This window comes from Stylophora pistillata, chromosome 4 (assembly GCF_964205215.1).
Source record: "Stylophora pistillata chromosome 4, jaStyPist1.2, whole genome shotgun sequence".
In the NCBI taxonomy this organism is placed as follows: domain Eukaryota; kingdom Metazoa; phylum Cnidaria; class Anthozoa; order Scleractinia; family Pocilloporidae; genus Stylophora; species Stylophora pistillata.
Genome location: NC_142522.1, coordinates 14,826,037 through 14,848,957, shown reverse-complemented (window position 1 = coordinate 14,848,957; position 22,921 = coordinate 14,826,037). Strand labels below are relative to the sequence as shown.

The 22,921-nt window shown below is 38.1% G+C and overlaps 2 protein-coding genes across 7 annotated transcripts; both read right to left on the bottom strand.

The window, feature by feature from the left end:
- Positions 1-2,262: 2,262 nt before the first annotated feature.
- Positions 2,263-5,861, bottom strand: LOC111322179 (retinal homeobox protein Rx2). Its single transcript, XM_022925247.2, has 3 exons — positions 5,670-5,861; positions 5,283-5,530; positions 2,263-4,011 (listed from the first exon to the last, which is right to left on the bottom strand). Exons 1-3 carry the CDS (start codon positions 5,761-5,763, stop codon positions 3,598-3,600), a joined length of 756 nt encoding a protein of 251 aa, XP_022780982.1. The 5' UTR covers positions 5,764-5,861; the 3' UTR covers positions 2,263-3,597.
- A 6,782-nt stretch (positions 5,862-12,643) lies between these two features.
- Positions 12,644-21,148, bottom strand: LOC111321560 (uncharacterized). Of its 6 annotated transcripts, none has more exons than XM_022924479.2 (5): positions 21,010-21,148; positions 17,975-18,147; positions 15,144-17,027; positions 14,392-14,560; positions 12,644-13,913 (listed from the first exon to the last, which is right to left on the bottom strand). In XM_022924479.2, exons 2-5 carry the CDS (start codon positions 18,097-18,099, stop codon positions 13,419-13,421), a joined length of 2,673 nt encoding a protein of 890 aa, XP_022780214.2. In that variant the 5' UTR covers positions 18,100-18,147; positions 21,010-21,148; the 3' UTR covers positions 12,644-13,418. The 6 variants fall into 6 exon arrangements, with proteins under 6 accessions (XP_022780214.2, XP_088615231.1, XP_088615229.1 ...); XM_088759105.1 differs by lacking the exon at positions 21,010-21,148 and adding an exon at positions 19,544-19,777; XM_088759103.1 differs by lacking the exon at positions 21,010-21,148 and adding an exon at positions 19,165-19,510.
- Positions 21,149-22,921: the final 1,773 nt, after the last annotated feature.

The window sequence follows — 22,921 nt, the reverse complement described above, 5'->3', positions numbered from 1 at the left end:
AAATATTTTCATGGCACGGTTAGGAGATGGGTTTTTGCAACTTTTTTCATTATTTATTTAGTCTTCAAGTCTTTCCAAGTCAGACTTCATTCCAGTGTCATTAGCAACGGATTTATACTATTACCGAAAAAACTAGGTTAGCGAGAGACTTCGTGCTACGCTGCTTAATAAATAAACTGGAGAAAGGAAAAATTGTACTTTGAGAGGGTCACGAGAAAATTTTGTTCAAATGTGTAGTCGCTAAATACGTTCAAGGTGATCCAAGAGTAATGAACCATGACTGGAAACCCAAACACAAGAAAACGAAAACAGTTTTCTAAACTAAATCCGTAGAAGAACAAAAAGCAATTAGATATCTACAAAAAAAATTTATTTTCTATTTTACACCCATCACGTCGCCAGCGAGACGCTTGTCTTATTTGCCATAATTAGAGTTTTAAAAAAACTACACGTTGCCGTTCTAATTAAAAATAAATTAGTCTTAAAGAAAGCGACACGGGGGGTTTGAAAGGACGGTCGCGTTAGCCATTTCGTGCGCTAAGATCAAACTGAATCAAAGTGCAAGAATTCTTTCATTAGTACCTGTAAAGATTAAATTCTTACACCAGAAATGAAAATTTTGTTTAATGTCCTGAACGGGTAGTTCTATCCTTTCCTTTTCATATTCCAGGTTTTAATTAATGTTACCTAGGATATACTTTGTTAGAATCCGATGATATTAGACTTGGAGTAAATTGCAAATTATCGTGAGCGCAAACGCTTTTTTTTCTCTCTACTTGTTTTTTTCCTCCATTACTTCAACAAACAATGGAGGTTTTCTTTTTTTCCGCTGTGTTTAATCAAGGCAAGCATACGTTGTGTCTGACTGTTTTGGTGAAAGTTAGCGTTTGACGTATGTTCTAACGACTTGATTTGTCAAAGTATATCGCTGGGAACTCTCCAAGTAGAATTGTGCATAAAAGGGCGTTAAAAATACCAAACCTCACCGAAACAATATCCTATTAATGCTTATGTTATAACGTATTTCAGTGGAGAATGCATAACTAACCCAGAAAGCGAGCTCACACGATAGATGAATATAATTTTGATCAACTGAAGCCGTTAGTAAACATGTTCTTTTATATATTCATCGACCGCGACACCTGCATTGCGTTCGCGCTACACAAACACTCCAGAAGCTTTCCAACTCATTTTTGAAAGTTGTTGTTTAATTAACCTGGGCCTGTATTTTCCTTCACAAGCGCTGTTCGTAGTTTTTCTCGCCAAACACAGGCCGCCTAGATAATGAGGTAGTATATTTTGTCTTCATAATCAACCAGAGGTGAGTCGAGCAATTATGCAAATACATGTTACTGATGAGCGCGAACACAATAGTAAATAACTTATCCCGTTCGCGTAATTTGTCATTCATTTTTATCACAAAACTTTGTTTAGAAAACAACGCAGCTTAGGAAAGCTTTTGAAATGATGAGAAAGCTCATTGAAAAGTCCCGTCATTAAGGTTTTTAAACAAAGTCTGTTCAAGCTATTAAAACTCACTTTAGAAAGTACGTTTAAGATACTTGTCAGTGTGATAAAACGCAAATTTGTAAATTTATCCTCGAATTTACCCAAACGAAATCATTCGCATAGTTCACACACTGAACTTCATTAGAAATAAAAGACCTTTGATAAGAATGAAAAGTAAATTATCGCACTGCAAAATCTCGCTGAATCTAATCTGAATTTATATAGAAAGAAATAATGTGTCAGTTTAGACTGAATAACTTTTTTTATCTCCAGTTTATGACATTTCTTTCGTCTTCAATGTATTGGTCCGCATTGGTGTTTAACCGGTTCTTCGAGGACTAAATCTTTCAAGAAATATCTTGAAAGAGCATATAGAATTGATAGGGAGGGCCAGATGATCTTGATTTTCTTGAACTTAGAATTAAAAAAATCCTCAGTCTATTTAGCTTAAAGAGCTCCATCAACAAAACTTAACTAAAAACAAAAGGGGATAATTAGAATAGACTATTCGAGAAGTGTTGCCATTTTAAAGCATTCTGCCTTAGTCACATTTTGAACAGACTGAGATGGGGTATTTGTCGAAAGGGAAAATGTGTTTCTCAAAATAGAATTCCGTTTGAAACAAAAACGGCGAACTGCAGCGGTGAAAATCGGCTGGTGGGCAAGGGGACCACAAAAGATTGATGCCAAAAGCGGCGTATTTATTTAGCGAAAGGAAATACTTGTTATGCTACAGCTGAAATTACAAATAAATAACGTTTTTGTAAGTGCTTTTATTTGAATTTTTCCTGCTTTTTACATCATTTCAGTCTTGGTTGCGAGATTGTCTATAACTATGTAACTTATCAAACATTTGTGTAAGTTTGCACATATCCGAGAGGACTTCCGAACGAACCTAACACTGCGCCTCCGTTAAGTAAACGTTGTTGTAATTATTGTCTTTTTAAGGGGAACACGGTCGCATCACTATAAAGTGTTTAATTTCCTTTATTGTGAAAATTTGATCTAATGGATTATTTCGGTGAAGTATGAAAAGTTACGTGGTTATTCTATTTCAAAGTAATATGAATAGTGTCGGTTTGTTGTTTTATGAGACAACAGATAAACTTCGTTTAAGTCTGAGATGTCAGAAAACTTGTCCGTTCTCCCATTTCTATTAACAATGCACGCTATTTGTTACTGACGTATTTCTGAGCATTCTCTTTATGTCCATAGCATAAATTTAGCATTGATAAATTATTGATTCAGCGCAAAAGCAAACTATACATTGATAAGAGTCATGAATTTAGTTCACTACTATGACACCGAAAATACATAGGAACTAAAAGTCATTGACTGAGTTTCGTCCCTGTAGAAGTTTTAATGTTCCTCTTCTGTTCATGAAGTCAAAGTAAATCTTTTCTCATAGAATAACACTCATCTTTTCTTCTTATGTGTGGCACGAGGGCGTTAATGTTGTTTTAGTTTCTGGATAATACAGTTATTGAAATCACTAGTGGAAATGTACTTGCTTTAGGTGTGTTAGCACCTCAGGGCTTGTGTGTTTCAGGCGGGGCGAAGCGCAAAAGCCTTGGAAGTATTCACAGCTTCATTAATGAGGTTCCACTGACAGTCTTTCAAAAGAAAATTTACTAATAGCGCAAATAGACATAAAGTACATCTAAATAAAGTACGTTCTTATTTTATACTGGATAAAGCTTAATACCCTACCAAGGTGCAAACTTTCGTGATAAAATGTCTCGTAATTTTTTGATAATATAAAAATCTAATATACCACAAATGATCGTAAATTCATCTAGTATTCCTTGATTGTTTTTCGGTAATTTTGCAATTCTCTTTTCAACCGAAAGAGTTCGTATTTCCACTGACTTAGCTAAAAGGAAATACTCGCATCAAAATCCTACTATTTGCACTAAAGTTCTCGAACTTTTCTACTTTTCTTCATCTTGACATTTCAAGTTAATCTTTGGCTATTTCAAATGTTTGTCAAAAACAACAATCTCGCTTGACTTTACATCAGTGGACCGACCTCGCTCACTTGTTTTTTTTTTTTTTTGTCTCGCTCAGCGAGTTACCTTATGTCGTGAACTAATGGTACGAAGGTACGAATTCAAACGCAGACATTGAAGAGGCATGTGACTTCGCTTTCATTCTCAACGCTTCGAGCGCCATCTTAGGTTGTTCGGCATGGCTTGAGAAAGCAGCGCCTTGACAAGGCCATAGCGTACCGTTGTGCATCGGTAGCTGCGATGAAGACATGTAATTGGAATTTGTAGCGTTAAGAGAAGTCAAAATGCCTGGATATGTGTGGTGATGGGCGCTCACAGGAACTGCGCCCGGTAAACCAAGAAAGTAGTTAGGTGGTCCACAGGGAATACTTGGTCGGGGAGCTATGGGCAGGTGCGGTCCAAGTTTTTCGCTTTGATAGCGAACTTTTTTCGTAAAACCCTGTGACGGATTTTGTCTCTTTCGCCATTTAGCTCTTCTATTTTGGAACCAAACCTAAAAAGTGAGAAAAAACAAACTGCATCTTAACGAAATTTTCTCGGTGTTCCTTTAAATAAGAGGGAACTCCAATTTATTTGATGTTAGGCAACAAAAGACAAACGCTTAAATGGTTTCCACAAAGAAGCATTTAAAATATGTTCGAGCGACAAGACTCGTCTCTTTTATCTCCAAATGAAAAGGCAGAAGAACTGTCATACAGTCAGTTAAAGGATAGAAATGGAGTTTTGAAAACTTAGTCTGAGAAGTGCCCGCGTGAGTGAACAGGTTTATACAGGGTTGAAGACAAACATTCTCGATCAGACCGATCGAAGTCGCTATTTAATTGTGTATCTCAATATCGGAAGAGCTGTGCGTATATAATAATAGTGGAAAAGTTGCAAAATAACGGCAACAGGAAGTCTCGACAACAGCATGAAAAGACGGTTCAAATTGAGATATTGTAAAAGAATTAATGTTTTTGGTTACCACTAATTCACCACTCAGTGTTTTTTTTCGTGTGTGTCAGGAAATTTGTTTAATTTTTTTATAGAAGGATTTATAGAAGATTAAACAGCACATCGATCGATTCATTTATTTTTCGGCGAAAATTTTTCAAACATAACGGCCCAAATCAAATGCTGACTGTTAAAAGGCAAAATACCCATGAGGGATCTGACCTTGATCAAAAATACACGAACATAAATTTTACCTAGCATTGGACAATCGATGGTAACTAAGTTTTCACCCGTTTTAGTGTGCTATTTATCAGAAAATCTTTTCCAAAGGAAAACAGCTTTTCAAGACTCGAGAGAGGGAAGACTCGAATTTCCACGCAACTCAAAACATCGAGGATTGCAAGCGTGGCAGGGTATTTTGCAGTGGTGTTCCAAAAACAGTGGTGAAACAACATGCGAAGCCTTTATTCTTGGTGATGTCTTATTGGCAATATCTTCATACTTTAAAGGTGGAAAAAAGAAATTCAATTATGCACAAATTCACTAAGCTTGAAGCTATATCGTCGATCACACAATTTTCGCTAGTAATATAATCTTGCCTGGCGTCCTAATACAATTATGGGCACACTATTACACAAGGCTATCGTTAACGACCACACCCGTTTACGTTTTTATCTCATACATTAATTTTTCTTTTGGCAAAATTAAGATTTTTTTTCAGAGTACTTTCCTCACACGCAACTTGAAATCGCTATCGACGAGCTCTGTGTATTCAAAGAGGAGGCACAAGCATAGAGATGGGTGTTTGTAATAATTGTTAAAACGGTTCACCTGAATTCGCGCCTCGCTGATGTTAATCTTGGCAGCAAGCTCTTCTCGGAGGGCGATATCTGGGTAATGCTTTTTCTCGAAAACTTTTTCCAGCTCTTGTAACTGTTGTTTCGTAAATGTGGTACGATTTCTACGTTGTTTTCTTCTTACTGTGGCAGAGCTTTCACCATCAACATGTCCTTGAGGATCTGATGGTGCTTGGAGATCTGCCGATTGAGTCTGATAGCTTCTGTAAACCAAAGAGGGGACTAGAGAGGGAAGTGTTTGGAACATAGTTAACTCATATTCATCCCTGTCTTTTTTGACAGGCCTAGGTTATAGGTTTTGGACGTTCCTTTGCTAAAGTTAATGTTGTTTTCAAAATAAAGACAGATAAACTGTGCTTACACTTAGAGGAGGAAGTTGCTAGGCTCTCGATTCCTAAAACATCGCTGACTACATACTGGCTATGGGGTTTTCCCAGACCGAGAGATTGCTCCATGGCTTGGCTTCAATGACTGACCGCTATAGTTAGGGGTACGTGTGCGAAGACTGAGGTCCGTGCAATTCTGATCCTTACGACTCACTCTCTTTGAAACTTATTAGCTACACGAGCTGATTAGGGCCTTGGCGCTAATTGTTTTTAGCTGTGGAGCAGCTGCAATGATGCATGAATTCAACATCATAGCCACAGCGTTCGCGGAGAAAATTGAAAATTAATATAAGCCCTGTTTGAATGCATACAATGGTAAATTTTATTACTAATACCAAAGTTAGACCTTTAGACACCTGCCATACGCGTGTCTAAGAAATTCTCTTCGAGGTTTATTTGTACACGCCTAACATAAAGGCCATCACTATCAATACTAATGTTCTGTGAATAATAAGACAATTTTAGTAATGAAAAAACGACCGGTTATAAGATATCTTAACAGTGTTTGGAGCACTTCCTGTAAAACAGGCCGCCGTTTGGCGTTGAACAGGCATTTGTAACATTTTTGCGAGCGAGCGCGGAAACTGACAACGCTGTAAGGAATGCGAAATATACTAAGCGAGGATGTGGTTCGATGTCTCCTTCAACGAACGAGTAGGATTCCACATTTTTAATTAATCAGTATGAATGTTTTTCGGAATCGTGCGCCCAATTTGATTTGGTATTCTTAGCTATGGCTCACAGCTAAATTGGGATGGCTCGGTAAACATTATCAATAAAAACGGACTGTCATGGTTCAGAACAATTTTAGCTTCCCGCTAATGGACATAATAATTTGCAAAATTAAAAAGAGCATCATTTCATTTAATGGTCTTACTTTGTCCTCGAGATCATTAAAACCGTTAATAGATGTGAGCTGCGAAAAATGAAATTGCATGGCAGTTCATTTTCAAATATCGTTGGTCATAATGTTAAAATGTAAATAAAGATGTCAATAGAGATATTTATGTTGTGGCGCCAAAGAATTTAAGTTTGTTAAAAGATAAAAACATTGAGGTAAAAATGCCATTAAAAATTGCTAATATCATTGTAAAGAAAAAACCGACCCATTTTCAGCATAAGACATGAAAATGATGCATTAAAAATTTTACGTAGAATTGCATTTTACAACATCTCAGGTGTCCTTGTGGAAAACCTCCTTCAACGGATCCGCCAATCAGGAGAAAAGCTAAACGTGACTCGATAACAAGCGCTGTTTAAAAGACTTTTTCTTCTGCGAAGAAAGTCAGTTAACGATAATAAGCAGATGGTATTTTAGTCAGTGCGTCTTTCAGAGCGTAGTTTTTCTTTTTCAATCCTCAGGCAGTGCTTCGGAGTAGATTTTCGCGAATTTTTTTCATATCTGTTACCTTTTATTCGATCGCTATATGTTTGCTCTCAAGTTCTGCACATGCAAGGAATTGATCTAACATGATAAAGGATTAGCATTAGTCCTATAAAAAATTGATTAAGCTCGGTTTAAACCTTAGAAGTTGGAAATTAAAATGTTTACCCCCCCCCCCCCCCATAAATATCAATTTGTTAGTAAAGACATTTTTTTATATTTAGCTTAAATAGAATCACACCAGACGGGAATCGAGAGTGTTTAGTTTTAAAAAGGCCTTTAACATTTTTAGGAAGGAGATATGTTTTTTCAGGTTATGCGTAATTTTGTTTGAATCAGATGCGCATAATCATTCGTAGGGAACTTTCTCTTCCTTTCTTCATTACCACCCGGCTGAAGCAAGCCGGGTCATCGAAGAATTATTCTGAGACAATACTAAACCAATTGGAAGCCAATCAATGGAAACTTTGATAAATAATTTACAAGTTCGAATAGCTTCTGTTGTTAATGACAGTGAGTATTCAAGCTGAGCGGGCCAATAGACCATTAGGGTTTCTTGTAGGTTAACAACCTGCGCTTTGATTGGTAAAAGTTGTTAACGATGTTTATTTCATGCGAGTGCAAAGATGTTAAAATTGAACCATCTCGGTTCGAATGTTTTTGTTCACAATAATACATTTTCGACATGATATTTTAGGCTTATTAATAGTCGTAAATTGTTTGATTTATTGCTACTCGTACGCTTCCACCACTAAACTAAACAATCCGATTTTTTAGGGGCCTAATGTTAAAAATCTATTTCAAGAAACAGTATGTTTTTTTTTTCAACCGCGCAATAAAAGCAAAGATCGCAATTACTAATTTTATCCTGTTCTAGTTTGCTCACTATAAGTTTTATGTTGAAGATTAAGGCTCCATTCCCTGGTATCGAGAAGTGTTTTTCAAAGAGTTTTTTCTAATTTCGATTTATATTGCGTTACTGTTTACGCCGGGAAGTGAGTTTTGAAACATTCATCGACCGTGATATTGTTTATGCAAAAAAAATAAATCGACTTTTAATATGTTTAAATTCATATCTACCCTTGCCACTTGTTCTTTAACCACCTCAATACTCTTTTTTTAAACGGTGTTTAAGAAAAAAGTGCTCGTCGCGGAATTACATGGTTTTATTTGAAACAAAGGGATTTAATTGAGTCGAATATTTACATTACGTTACTAAATAAATGTGTTCGATTCTTGGTAAATTATGAAATGCTGGTACAAAAGAAAAACTAAAATTTATCGCTTTTGTCAAGGAGCTGTGATCATTTGGCAAACAGCGGCAAAATATTTGACTTTTTGCCTAATTATAGGAGAAACCTTGACGAGTATTTGAGATTTTACGAACACAGATTTCGCAGAGTTTTCTTAATTATCTAAGCTTTTGTTTGCTCTATGTTTTTGGGTTTTTGTTCGCGATAAACACAGCATTTTTATTAAAGTCACTGTAAGATCTCTTACACAAAAGCTTTTGTTATTTTGTTCGGCAGGGGATCCAGCAGGAGTAAATATATAACAGAATTCTTTTAGCCAGAAATGCGATAGAGTAGATTTTGTTAAAACTTAGAACTAGTTCCTGGGGAGGAACTTGCCAAGTGGGATGTCTCCGTGAAATGCTGACATCTGAATTGCTATCTTGTTTCTGCCTAACCTTTGTTTAATTACTGTGCCGATCAGGAAGATTTTTTCCCTTCTATTTTAAGTGACTATAAATTGCATAATAACTTGTAATCAGCTCGAAATTGATTTGTTAAGAATGGCCACGTCGCCTCAAGCTACGACTTGCTATTTTAAGGCACTTCACAAACTTGTAGAACACCCCCGTGCGTACGAATGGAAAGTTCAGGTGCCTAGCCGAGTATGACTATACGATAAGATCTGCGATTGCGAAATTAGCGATTTGTTCATAAAACGACACCACCTTTTGTCAACAATTGACTTGTCTTGTTATAATGTTACGTTTTGGACGTGTAGATTGCTTCACAGAGAAGGGCAACTTACAAGTAAGCAAGGTACACCCAATCAATTTGAACGCTATTTGAAGTAAAAACTTTTTTTTACCACGCTTTCATCCTTTGAAATTCTTACAAATTGAAATTTAATCGTTATAACTCTTTTGAATTAAATACTACCTCATGACTTTCTACGTTAAAAGGGAAAATACTCGGTAAATAATCTTCCAGAGTTTGACATGTGGAGGCTGATATATTTCGCGCCTTCGGAGTTTATGTCTACGGGAATCAAACGAAGAGAACGAGGCTTCAAAAGCGGGAAAAAACAATTCTGTGGAAATCTCTGTAACGATGAACACTAAATGCAGCTAATTGGAGTATGAATAATGGACACTATATATGATTATAGTATTCCTATTGAAAACTATTCAGATAAACCGCTTTGGCTGAGTTAATCATGTTGGACTGCCAGACAGTTCTATTATTATCTTTTAACAATATACAGCGTTCGTACACTGTAAGGTGAATGAAAGATTTACTTCCTTAACTTTGTCGTGATCATCAAACCCGTACTAACTAATTGCTTTAGATAACATCTTCAGAACGCGCACGTGAAAACACAAAACTGGTTATCGATAAATGTCAACAAAGAGCCGTAAAATACATACAGTTGTAAGGTGAACACGCATCTTTTCTTTCAATTACCAACCCCATTCATCACTGTCGTAGTTTATTAAGTAGTTAACATGTAAAACAAAGCACTGCAGAAGAAAAAGAAAAGAAGCTTGCCGCAGGTAGAGTGTGCTTACCTGTGTCCCAGGATAGTTACACGGATTTGGCCGAATTTTAAATGTAACCAAAATAGAGCGGTTTTGTTTAAATGTCGACTTACTCTCCAATTTGCTTTTCAACACCTGAGTTGAAACGGGAAACGGTTTTCATGTCTAATTTTCGCACAAATGAGTGTAAATATTCAAATATTTACGGCGATATTTATGGACCTTTTGGGATAATTATCCGAGCGCAGTTTGCTTAGTATTACGTCAAACAACTTAATTTAGATTGAAAGTAATGCCACTCTTTTGGCGTGTGCCAACTGGTAGGGGGAAAGTGTGCAAATTTTGTAAGGCACCTTGCCCATCAGCTTCTCTATTTGTTAATATCATGCACCGTGACCTTTTCCCTGCGAACTTTTTAATGGTTGTTTCGCATAAAGAGTGCGAAATGCCAAAAGGTGACCTGTGTTTGATTTTTTTTTTCGGAGTATTCTGCCATAGAATTGTGGGTAAGATTTCATGATACTCCTCGGTACTGATCTCAACAACAACAGGTGTAAAAGATGAGAAACTTTGAAATAAAAGAAGGTTAATCGAGTTCTAGGCAGTTCCGGATCGATTATGAGGATCAAATCAAGTAAAATGACAAATGTCGAGAGCATTGAAAGACTGAGAGCTGTTCAAATGCTAAATGTGAAGAGACCCATGGTGATTTCTGCACTCAGTGTAACCTTGAACCATGGAGTTGGCCAGTTTAAAAGATGCGGCCATGAAGCACGTGCCACGGCTTCTGCTTTTGAAAGATAGAGTGACAATTCAACTATACGGTGTCTAATGACAAGCTTAATTGCGGGTATGAAGTTTCAAACCTGCATCCAAAGATCGATCTCTAAGACTTGTCAAAACTAATAAGATGTACCTGTGTCGACAGTCTATTAAAAGTACTATCATTTGATGCGGCTTAAGTTACAACTGGTTTTGAAACAACAAGGGAAAGTTTATCCTTCAACTCGATGATTACTGAAATGATTTTACCCCATCCAGCTAGGACAGTGATTTTCCAGCAATACGAGCTCATGTGTATAAAGTTCGTAAAGTGCATTTTACAGGCTATGGTCGAAGTCTTATGAGAAAATGTCTGCACCATTCTCTGAAAGCTGCATCAACTGTTAGAAGATATACTGTTAACCGAGCCCGGTTCACGAAAGCAAATGAAGAAAGAAAAAAATCTCACAAGAGTCACCAAAAATGCCCTTTAACTCTTGTAATCTGTTTATTAAAAAAAGACAAAGACGACCTATATTCGTGAGCATGATTTTTCCTCAAGCGAAGAATATACCAAAACTTGTAGGGAAGTTGTTGAAAACCGATATTTTTCAAAACGAATGGGATGCAGAAAAGCATTGCTTCATATCTTGATCGGCAAACTTCCTTCATCTAAGAGAACTTTTAACTCCGTTTCCTCAGGAAAAAACCAATGAAAATAATTAACAGTGATTTATTCATCTATAATAAGAATAAGACAAGTTCTTTTTTCTCCTTGCCGCCCATTTTGCCGAATCAGGGACAATACCGCCTACAATGATATAAAAGACCTTGAAGAGCGCGAGGTCGTTGGTTTACCAAAGAAGAATTCTGGAGAGAAGTGTAAGGCTCTCTGGGAGGCAACCATTTCGGTCAGAAATAACTTCCGAGGTTCCCTTTACTCAATATTCGGCGATTTGGATGGATGAAACATCTCTCTTTTCTAACCTTTCTCTGACCTACCGGGACCGCAAAGGGCGGTTAACTATAAATTCTAAGCAGAAACGAAAAAACAATTGAATTCACGTGATAAACTCTCTACTGTCCCAAACTGAATTTTGACTATGTTGCAGCAAATAATTTAATGTTTTTAATGGGGAATTCACCTTTAGCTACCGAGTAATCCTGCTCTATACAAGACAATTTCATTTTCCTGAAATTAATCACCCTAAAACGTACTTTAGGTATAAAGAACAAAGGTTGGCTGAGACTTTCAGCAGGTGCAATTGTTAAAGAAAAGCCTCACACACCAATTTCAATAAAACTAAATTAAAAATTTCTCCCATTATCCTCTTGCATGGCGAAATACTAAAATCACCGAATGTTTTAATTCCAAGGTGATAAAATTCATTTAAAAGGATCAAAGTAAATGAGGAAAGTACTACTGAACAGATCTAATCTTCAAATGAGATCCTTGGTAAGGGATTTCATACAGTACAAAGCTTTTTAACTGGGCGGTGAATTCTTACTAAGGCACTACTTACTCAATAGCATTCATTTGAATGGTCACACAAACGAACACTTGGTTTTTTTTTTTGGCACAAAACTTCAAAGTTCGAGCCACCGCTTGTTCAAGAAAACAAATAGTGCTCTACATGACCATGGTTTCCTATCACGTTTTAATGTCACATCAATGATCGCACGCTAAGTTTGTGTCCAGTGTCGGGGGACCCTAATCCATGTCATGAAGGGCCTATTAAACGGCACCGCATGATATGCAACTGCACAGCTCAATAGTTTTGATATAAAAGGTCACGCACTACGATATCGATTAAAAGTACAAATCGGAACCGGTTGCAACAGCTTAACAAACAAATCAACATTGGGAAGCAAATCAATAGGTTTTAGTGGATTATCAGTCACCACACAGTGGGGTTTTCAACTACCGGCTTAAAATAGCGCTGAATTTTCATAGGAGAGTGGAATGAAAGGGCAAAGTTGAAAGACCTGGAGTGCTGTATAATGCATCATTTCAATTCAAACTAAAGCCAGTAGTCACTAACAATGCTCTTTGATTTACTTTCTGCTTCTTTCCAACAACTTTTGATATTTACAAGTAGGTTCACACAAATTGTGTACAACATTTTATGTTCCCGGCATCAACTGATTTCATTACATTTCCAAGTCGAGTTCCAGACAAGCTGAAACTTTAGCATTGAACTAAGATTCGTTTATCTAAAAGGGAAAAAATTCAAACAAAAACTTGAAATGAACCCTTTATCATGTTTGGGAAATTTGCACTGAGTTCAACTCTAGGCTTCAGTTTAATATTTTCTAAGATCGATAAGCAGTGATTCTTTTACGGCATAACTGTGCAAATATGGATTAACAGCAGTGTGTGGCACCTAACTGAACCAAAAAATTACGTTAGTCATGTATATATCGAAACGTTCTCGAACTGTAGAAATTAAAACTCACAGTTCAAGGTCCAATTCGGGTGAATTATTTACAATATAAAAGACACTTTCATATCTTCTTATCAATTTTTTTTTAAGTAAAAAAAAAAGTGTAAGATAAAGGATTGTTCATGTAAACTTTACCACGTCAACGAAAACACCTTATTGGCCATAAAAAGATTAAACACCAAGTTTTGAAATACAAAATCAAAACAGAGTCCAGAGTATACAAAATTACAATGTAGAAGGGCTGTTTGATTGAAAGATCAACCACCATAATCTCATAGCGACCTGACAGAAACAAATGAAATGGCATCCCATCAACCATAAACTATCATCAGCAGATTTCGGAACGAGTATAAAATTCCCTTCTCTACACCCCAGAGGTCTCTGCACTAGTGGGATGTTCCGCGTTTTCCGAAAGCCACTGTAGCAAAGTCCTTAATTTATTTGTCCGATTAGTGGGATCAGGACCCAGTCCTAACACATTTCCAACGTTGACTTTCTCTTGGAAATAATTTATGAGTTTAGGATCGAACAGAAAGTCATCTTTGCGTAGGTGAGTAATTGCTTCTACACGGAACTCCTCAAGCTGTTGGGTCAGAATGCGCCCAGAGTCCAAATGTGCCGAAACTGTCTCTAACCCAAGGTCTACCTCAGCGTGTGCCCAGTCACTGAGAATTTCTTCCGGGGTCATTTCCAGGTACCGGACCAAGGGTATGATATAAGGAAGGCTCACTCCGGGAAAAGGGCTTGGAGCCCCCGAGCTCAAGAGCCCTGCCAATGGCTTGAGAGTGCTATGGTAGAGAATCGCAGTTGAGCTGCACTGGTGATGGAGGCATGACCACGCGTGGTGAAGTCGCGTTACCTACAGAGAAACCACGATTAAGGGATTTACAGATTCAAGAAAGCACACAGGTGCATTAGCACTCTTACGCACGCATCCATCAATTTAAGTGCTCAAAACCGCAGCGGCAAACTGACCATGCAACTTTATCATTTAAGCATGCAAGAAGGGAAAGAGAGAAAGCCGAATCAAATAATTTTTACCAAAGATGTAAATTAAGCCACTTTTTCTTTCATTTGAGGTAATTCGACAGGAATCTAGCAAGAAACGAAAATCTGTAGCAATACAAGACGACAATGAATCTTAAAAAAAAAAAAAAAATCAAAGGTCCTTTCTTTCAGTCTGCTTTTTTCTTATGTTTGAACACTCTTTGAACACACACTAAATGCGATGAAAGCTGTTGTGAATTTTTTCCAACCAATGTCGACTTTTGCTGTATTGTTACTGTCGCTCACGCTCCAATCTGTAGACAAAAAGGTGAATCAGGTCAAAAAAGTACCTGAGGTAAAGAGAGTCCTTCCATGACAGCCATAAATGACACCAGATTACCAAGTTTATCGCTCAGTACATCAGCCAATTCAATCAGCTTTTTGAGTACTTTGCCTCTAGTGCCCAGGTCACCCGCTGCCACGACCAATGTCGCTACCCAGTGTCTCACATTAGAAAATCTAAAAGAAACAGGAAAGGCGAGATGATTAACCAATGGTCTATGGTTAAAAAGGAAACACTTCGTCGGACTTAAGTGTTCTTTCCTCCTTGAAAAGTTACGAAAATATGACAACCAAGGCGGTGAGGGTTTCTTTCTTTTGCCAAATAGGTTTAATTTTATGCCTCTTGATAAATGGAGTTACATCGCTCAAAACATGCAAAGACGAAGGATAAACAAATTGGCGAGAAGAGAAGAGTAAGTCGACATGTTAACTAGTAAAGCTGTTTCGGTCCTTCTGTTGTTGCTCCTAATGCGACATAGAAATATATAGAGATGCAAAAGATAGAGATCCAAGCTTGGTAGACTTGTGGGATGTGGTTTTGATGACTACATAACGATATGAGCAACGGTACGTGAGAGTCAGAGAGTGTCCGTTCAGCGACAAAGGTGTTCCCTTGGTTAATTCGCGACAAGGGCTTTCCCTTACTCAATGCACATCACGTTTCCGTTCCCAGAGAGGAAGACATTCTTTCGATAGACTAGGAGAACTTAAGCAAGACTGATTTAAAAAATTCTGATTTTTTAATCTAACAGATGCTAACCTTGAAAGTAACTGTGCCCTTTGGTCTCTTCCTTGAGGAAGCGTAAGAATCTCCAGACCTTTCGCTCCTCCTGTACCATCCTCAATGCTCCAAGACTGACGTTGCGGCTCCTCGCCCCATAGTTGTATCAGATCCACACGAGTCATGTGCCTTGCAAGGGCAAAGCAGTCAATCTCTAGGAATGGTGAAAGCAAGTTCTCTCCAATCTTTTTCATCACGTTTAAAAAGATTCCCTTTTTGTCCACAGAACCTGATCGCTTAGGTCTGCTGTCTTCAACATTTGGACTCGTGTGGTTCTCTTTCTCGCAATCGGTTGCCTTTGAAGGTGTCAGTACTTGTTCTGTAGCGCCAGATTCAGTTGGTACGTCATATATGTCTAGATTTTCAGGCAAACCCAGGTCAGATTTTGATGACATAGGACTTTCTGTTTGCCTTGATGGAGGTGTAGAGTAGTAGGATTTAGGCTCTAAGTTAACTCCACCTGAAGATGAATTCTTCGATGTGGCTTTCCTCAAGAAAAACTCAGCCCCTGAATGCCTTTTCTCTGGAAGAGTTTCAAAGGAAGGACCCCTGGGGGCGGATGCGCCAGAATCATAGGTCCGCAATGCTGGCGCACTGCATCTTGACACGAGTTTGGGAGGAATTTTCGAAGAAACAGTTGGATCTGAGTTCCTGAAAGACTCAGTCCTTTTAGGTTTGGGGGGTGGTTTGTCGTATAGGTTATCCTGACTGGCCCGTGGTGTGTCGTACAGGCAGTCAATGCTACGTCGTGGCTTATCATAAATATCTTCCTGACTTTGTTCTCTGGGAATGTTCGGCAGGCTTGCTTGGCTGCATTGCTTGGGTGGTTTGTCGTAGTATTCTTTGGCGCTTTCTATGGGGGACGGTTTATCATAAAAATCTTGGTCTTCGTTCCCATTGGCAGGTTTGTCGTAGTAGCCATCATCTTTTTCCTTCTCATTTTTTTCATCATAATGTTCTGCTTTCCCCGAGGCATCAACTGACGTTGATGACTTTTCATTTTCCCCAGGTTTATCATAGTAATTTTCCAAACTTTCCTTTTTATCTGGATCCTCATAAAATGGTTCCGACGTTTGTAAAGTTTCCTTCGGATCATCTTCTTTCTTCTCTCCTGACGGTGTCTCATAAAATGGAAAATCGTCCTCTTTCTCGGCCTTAACGAGGAAAGCCTCGGGAATTTTCTCCCGTTGTTTCGGCTGAACTGTCCATGATAATTTATCCGGGGAGGAAGGAACATTTCTTTTCACCCGAGAATCCATCGTAAACTGTCGCATTTTGTCGCCATTTTGATAAACCTCAAGATGTAATCCGGGATCACTGTTCTTGCGAGCTGGTTTTTCGATTCGTCTCTGTCGCAAGGGACCAGTCCCAGGCGGGTTAGGCGGACAGGCATTAGCAGGAACAGTGTTTGTTACATACCTGTTGTGGTGATTGGAGTTAAAACTTTTTAAATCGTCCGACGACAAAAGTGTTGCATCGCGGCTGACAGCATGCGTGATTATTGCTGAAGTGTTCGGGGTTAACGGTTTCTTTTCCGTTACATAATAGTTGATTAACTCGCATATGGAATCGAAACTGCTCTCAGATTCTTCTGTCCTATACTTAATCCTTGTTCCTTTAGACGAGTTTACTTTCACAAGTGGTATGTGAACCGCTGACCGTTTGTGGCGCACCACGATAAAACAGCTGCCCGGTTTTGCTGGGTCTTCGCGCACCAAGAAGTTTCCGTCACGCCGTAAGTAACGCTCTGCAAAATCTGCTGTGATCTTTCCATGAAACCAGGTTTGCCTTTCTAAGGGCACATTGAAAGAATCAGAAGTTCCTTTACTTCGCTTTTTTTTCCTTTTCAAGAGGTCTGCTAATCTGCAAAACGAAAGACCAAACTCATTACATTCCTATACATCTCGGAGTTGAAAAAGTGCAGTGCAGTTAAATTGTCACGCAAGGCTGACAAAGGCGTGACAAGTGAAGAAATGAAAGCAAACTTTATATCAAGAAATTATTGATGGTGTGGCTTTTAGTCCCCAAAATAAATAAGATTTGTGTTAAACGAGATTAAAAAGTCACGGAAATTTAAAAAGCTATGACCTCTACCTTAAAACTTCAGAGACGTAGGCGACAAATTTTTTTCAAGGTAATCTGTTTATTTTAGAAGGAAGGAACGAGGAACGTTGTAGAAAGGAAATAAAATAAATATTTCGAACCAAACGCTGTTTTCAAATAAGACCCAGACGTTTATCAAACTCACACTGCTTATCTGCAAACTATCGTACAATACAATATAATAAAATACAATGTTCTTTATTTCGAGAGGGTAGAAAGATGACTAACCCAGTAAAGAGTTTTCTAACACATGGCCCTCTAATAAACTCACCCAACCCGCCCCAGAGGAGGACATCCATCACACAGTAATCTCGTGTGTGGGAAATTAACGCCTCCTACCCCAACCCTGCAGGAGACGGGACCTCCATTCATTCGTCCCTATGCGAGAAGACTAGAATATCGAACCATTTCTTGATGTTATAGAAAGGTAGCAAATTCTTCTCAATTATTTTAAGACCCTGTTTCTCCGTTTGTTTAGTATCCATTACAAAATTCAGTAACTGATTTGCCGCTAACCTAATATACACAAAACCTCTTAGTGTTTCAGTTGTGTCTGTAAAATGAGTAGAAAACAATGCAACTGAACAGCGTGCATCTTTATTAAACAAAGAAAAAAAAATTGATGCAGAACACGCAAATTTAAGAGATACGACAACATGGAACGTATTTACAGATCACACAACAACAATAGTGATAACCTAACTAACCTTCTGAAGGGAAGTGGCGACCTTGTTTTGGGCTCTTGTACAATCTTTTTCTCGATCTTAACTCTGGAAGGCATTGGCAGAGTCTTGCTCCGACTTCGGAAGGCTGTCTGTGACGACGATGACATAGCTAACTTCTTGGTTTCCTTCGCTATTCTTAACCAAGGATCAGGAATCTGAGAGAAAATTTCAAGCGAGGAAAAATTTAACTAAACATTCACAGATAATTTTTGTTGTAAATACGTGCTGTGAGCGCCTAAGTTAGTTAAACAGGCGCCATTGTAATCGTACCGATTAGCTGCCATAATACGGTCGAAAGAGGTCGATTGATGCCGCTTTCAAAGAAACAGTAAAATATGGCGCAAAACAGACCAAACAACAGCGTCTTCCTCAGGCATCGACTCTCCCATTTGCTCTTTGTCTTTACTCCTGATTTGTTTTAAATCTGACCTAAAGTGATCGATAATTGCTATGGTTACTAGAGGAGCTCTTGAACATCGCGTGTGTGCACATTGAACAGAACACTAGTACCTTCTGCTTCGCATCAGAAAGGATTATTAAGCCAATTATACTCAAAATTTATAACCAAATGACTCGATAGAGTAATCAATACATTGCCGGGAAAAAAAAGGCATACGAGTATTAAATTCTTTGCTTTCTCTTCTGGCAGGATTACTTCTGTCTTCACTTCACACACACTTTTCCCCCTCTATCAATTAAACTAGTTTTCAAATTGCTGTCAGAACATTTCGAGATCGGATCTGAAAGGTGAAAGTTTAAGCAATTCAACTTCTGTATATCTGCTACCAATTCTTTTCCCTCCTAAGGAGACAGCTTTGTTCTAAACGGAAGTTTCTAATCCTCGCCATTGTCATTTGTAGCTCTTTGGCAAAAGAAAAAAAAATAGCATCCTATTCAAAAAATTAAGTTAACGTTATCGATATTCAAACTAGACAAGAAAAATCCCTGTGAGTAAGGCGATTTTACTGATACATGAATATTAAATTATGAAAAGCTCCGCCTGCAGACGATCAAAGACGACGCTACGTACCTCAGTACAGCCAGCACTCGCTGAGGCCGGTCCCTTCAACAAGGACGAAACACTTAGCACGTGCCAGGCGAATATAGTAGAACATGAATCATACTAGAAAATATATCGAATACTTGTCCGCGGTTGACCGATAATTACTTACCTGACGTAGATACTCGCGGTAAATATTCTGGCTGATTCCTTTGGTTTTCCGTTTTACAAACAATTTAAAAGCGCTGGTCGGAACCTTCTCAAGAAGTGAAACCTTCGACGTACTAACTTACACTGCAATGGCTTTCGCGGAAAGTGGCATAACCGAGAGCGAAGTAAAACGATGTAAATGGTGTTAAAGAAGCTGATGACCAGAAAATAATTAATCACCTTCGCAATGTATGAACATAAAGGGCATTTCACACCCTTCCGAATCATCTACAAAAGTCATGGATCGCTAATCCAACACGGAATGAACGTGACACAGTTATTCTTTTCTTAACAATGATTTAGTGGTCATTATACTCTCAGCAGGTAAAGTAGCGACTCACATTTTCTGAAGTCCAATACCAACCAAAGTAAGATTATTTTACGATAAAAAAATGTTGACGTTTTTCTAATAATTTGGGTATCTCCTCTTCAATTACCAGTGTTCTCGCACAAGTTTGTTAATGAGTCAGCAATGAGGGTTCCCACTCGGAAGTATCGAAATCCACCGAAATTTGAAGAACTTGCCCCGAGGATAAATCAGAAAACGTGTACAAACATCTGCGTCTAGACAATCTCTACAAGCAAATCAATATGAATGCCACGATTTTTTATCATACACTTTATCCCACCGGAAGTGACGTTTTCGAGTTGATTTTCGAGTTAAAATACATGGTTTATTGGAAATGTATTCCAAGAAAGCCGAGAGTCTAAGATCTCTCAACTAAACGATTGCAATTGAAAAAAGCTACAGATTTTGCCCTGCCCTTAGATCGTATTACCAGCCATTAGCTCTTAACATGCGGAGAATTTTACTCTCATCAAGGCCAGTCAATCAGCTGGAATCGAGTGCTAAGCCGCAGACATCAGCAAAAAAGTTGCCAGTTTACTGGGCAATGTTTCTTTTTTACACTCGGTAACCCCTATTCAATGGTGTGTCACAAGCGGAATCTGCGGCGCTATTTATAAAAGAGTTCGACTGGAGGAGGGACAATTATTGATGTTCAGTGCGCAATTTGCATCTAAATTCAGCTAATGAAGTACTCCAACGTCTATTCAACATTATTTATAACCTACACATAATTGTCTTAGCACCATTAGCTTTCCTGTCATAAAGCCAAAATCAGGTTTCTAAAATTTCTTCAGATATACAATTATAAGTTGTTTAACCACTAAATTATGTACATTGGTTGATACCTCGAACACAATGAACGCATACAGAATACGAAATGAAATCAATTTAAACAAAGACTATGGAAGCTAAGTACACAAGCGACCGGCAGAGTAAACGAAATAAAGACGATTGTGTACTCATAGCCGCGTCTTCTACGAGGAGTGAAGAAGTAAATGAAACAGTGAATAAGAAGATGTCTTCTCTAATTTGATACAAGATTTGGCACATTCAAATTTTTCATCAGAAAAACAAGGCTTTTCAAGTATTGGCAATCACCCTCTGATGCATATAAGTCACACAGGAGATAGCAAATCGATCAAGCTATATCGCTGAGTTCTACATTAAACTTCCACATGTGCTCACGAACATTAAGATTCTAGCGTGTTCGAATTGTTGACAGATGATAATGTACATTTAGAAAAGATTAAAGCAGGTATGAAAAGCTTGTAGATGAACTCGAGGAACGATCGAAAACACTTCATTCTCGAAGTATGGTGTTGCATTTAGAACAACAATTCCGCTACTGTGTCACGAATTATTAACCTTGTAATAGGTCACAAAAGAGCAGAAAATCTGAGTACGAGGCCCCGAAGTTTTCTCATCTTGAATGATCAAAAGCTCAAGAGCAATTCTTACCTGAAATATTCGACATAATCTTTCTCTGCTCTTTGTAATAAGCAGGCTTCATTGAAACGCACGATTGATCACATAACAGGGGTTTACGTAGTTAATAATAGAACAATGGCGATTGGCTCAACACAACACGACTTTGTCACTCATTTGTGATTGGTGAAATACAATACGGCTTTGTCAATGCCAATGTCTGCCCACTTGAATACGACGTGTCGAAAATTCTAGAGATGTCATCATTCGTAAGGATTGCCACATACGGAAATTTTGTCGACATTGTTCGGGTTTTTGCGTATGGAAACGAACGCATTTCGATTTTCATCGACGCAAGCTGCAAACAACATCACAACGGTTACTGTTTGTCGGTTTGCCCTAAGGGCGTCATTTTCAAAAATTTCGGACCTTTTCAGGTCCCAAAGTTCACTTAATTAGGTAATTTGTGTGATCATCTCTTAACAAATCCCTTTTGAATAGCTTCAGAAGCCGAAGCACATGATAGGGAGACCTAAAAATCAACAATATTCCTTGTCGGTTAGGTGCTAAAGTCACTTTGGGCAGGGGCCACAGAGAGTAAATTGTCAACCACAGGGGGTCTAACAATCAAAGAAAAGCCCCAAGTGATAAAAAAGGTTACTATTATTGCGGTTTATGCGCTGTTGAGTTTAAGTTTCAAGGAGAAAGACTTGTAAGCTTTCCCAAGGAATTACACTGACACTAATGCAGAGCGGCGCCTTATTTTTCAATGCTAATCGTTTTCGGGTGTGGAAGCGTGTAACTGCTTTCCCAGTGAGTTATTACTTGTTGTAAATCCTAGACAAAATTCCGAGGTGGTGAAAAATGGCTTCAAAGGATTAGCATAGCCGTGCTGGTGTAAACGACGTCGAGCATGGAAATGTAGTCTTTTCGGGAACACTGTAACAATCTGGAACACCCACTAAAATAAATTTGGAACGCTTTTCAATAATACTCCGGCGGAACACCCCTGGAATTTTTTTCTATAATACACAAAACAATTAAAACCAACTAAAAAAAATTGAACCAGGGAACATAGCAAAATCTAAACAAAAAACGGGTGCGGTTTGCCGGACGGAATTAAAAAGGGTCTCCAATGGTGTTGACGTGAATCCGTTGACCAGAAATGAATGAAAGAAAGAAAAACGAAAAACTTGGTAACCATCAAATAAATAAAGAAAACGAAACAGCGACAAAAGACTAAGAAAACTAATCACTTCTGGTGCTTGGGGTGGGTCTGAATCGCTAGTTTCCTTTTCCTATTACAAAGAACTCAGTTCTTCTTTCCGTACACTGATTCAATGAAACAAATGGAGTTTACAAAACTGCTATCGAAAAATCAGAACTTTTCGAAGGAAATTTCGCGAAGAAGTTCATGTGCTGATTTAAGTTGATCAAGATATTTGTTTCTGAAATGGCTGAACTCCTGCGCCCGACGTCTTTGGTAAATTCATTAATTTTCCGGACTTAACTTTATCAATGCCAGTTTTGCAAGAGAAGCGGGGAAATAGAGAAAGATAACAACAGCAGACAAGTTTGAAATCACTGTTTATTCAGTACAGCACCAGCCATAATGGTTGGGATTTTTTCTGCCACTTATTCTTCTTATTCAGTTTGCACTTGAAAATGCAGCCATTATGAAAACTGTCTAGAGCTGTGTTATGGTTATTTCTGCTGTTTCGTTTTGAAAATCATTTTTGGTTTCCTATTACTATTTAAATTGGAATATAATGTTTTTACGTGTCGGTGCTATCGGAATAAGTCCTTTCGAAGATAAGTGAAAGCATTTGAGCCCCTTATGGCCCTGTGAGGGTTATCGAAATTATATTTGATAAAAATACGAATTCGCATGAAATACTCTATCAAACGGTTTCATTCCATAAATTTTAATTTGTAGAGGCAAAGA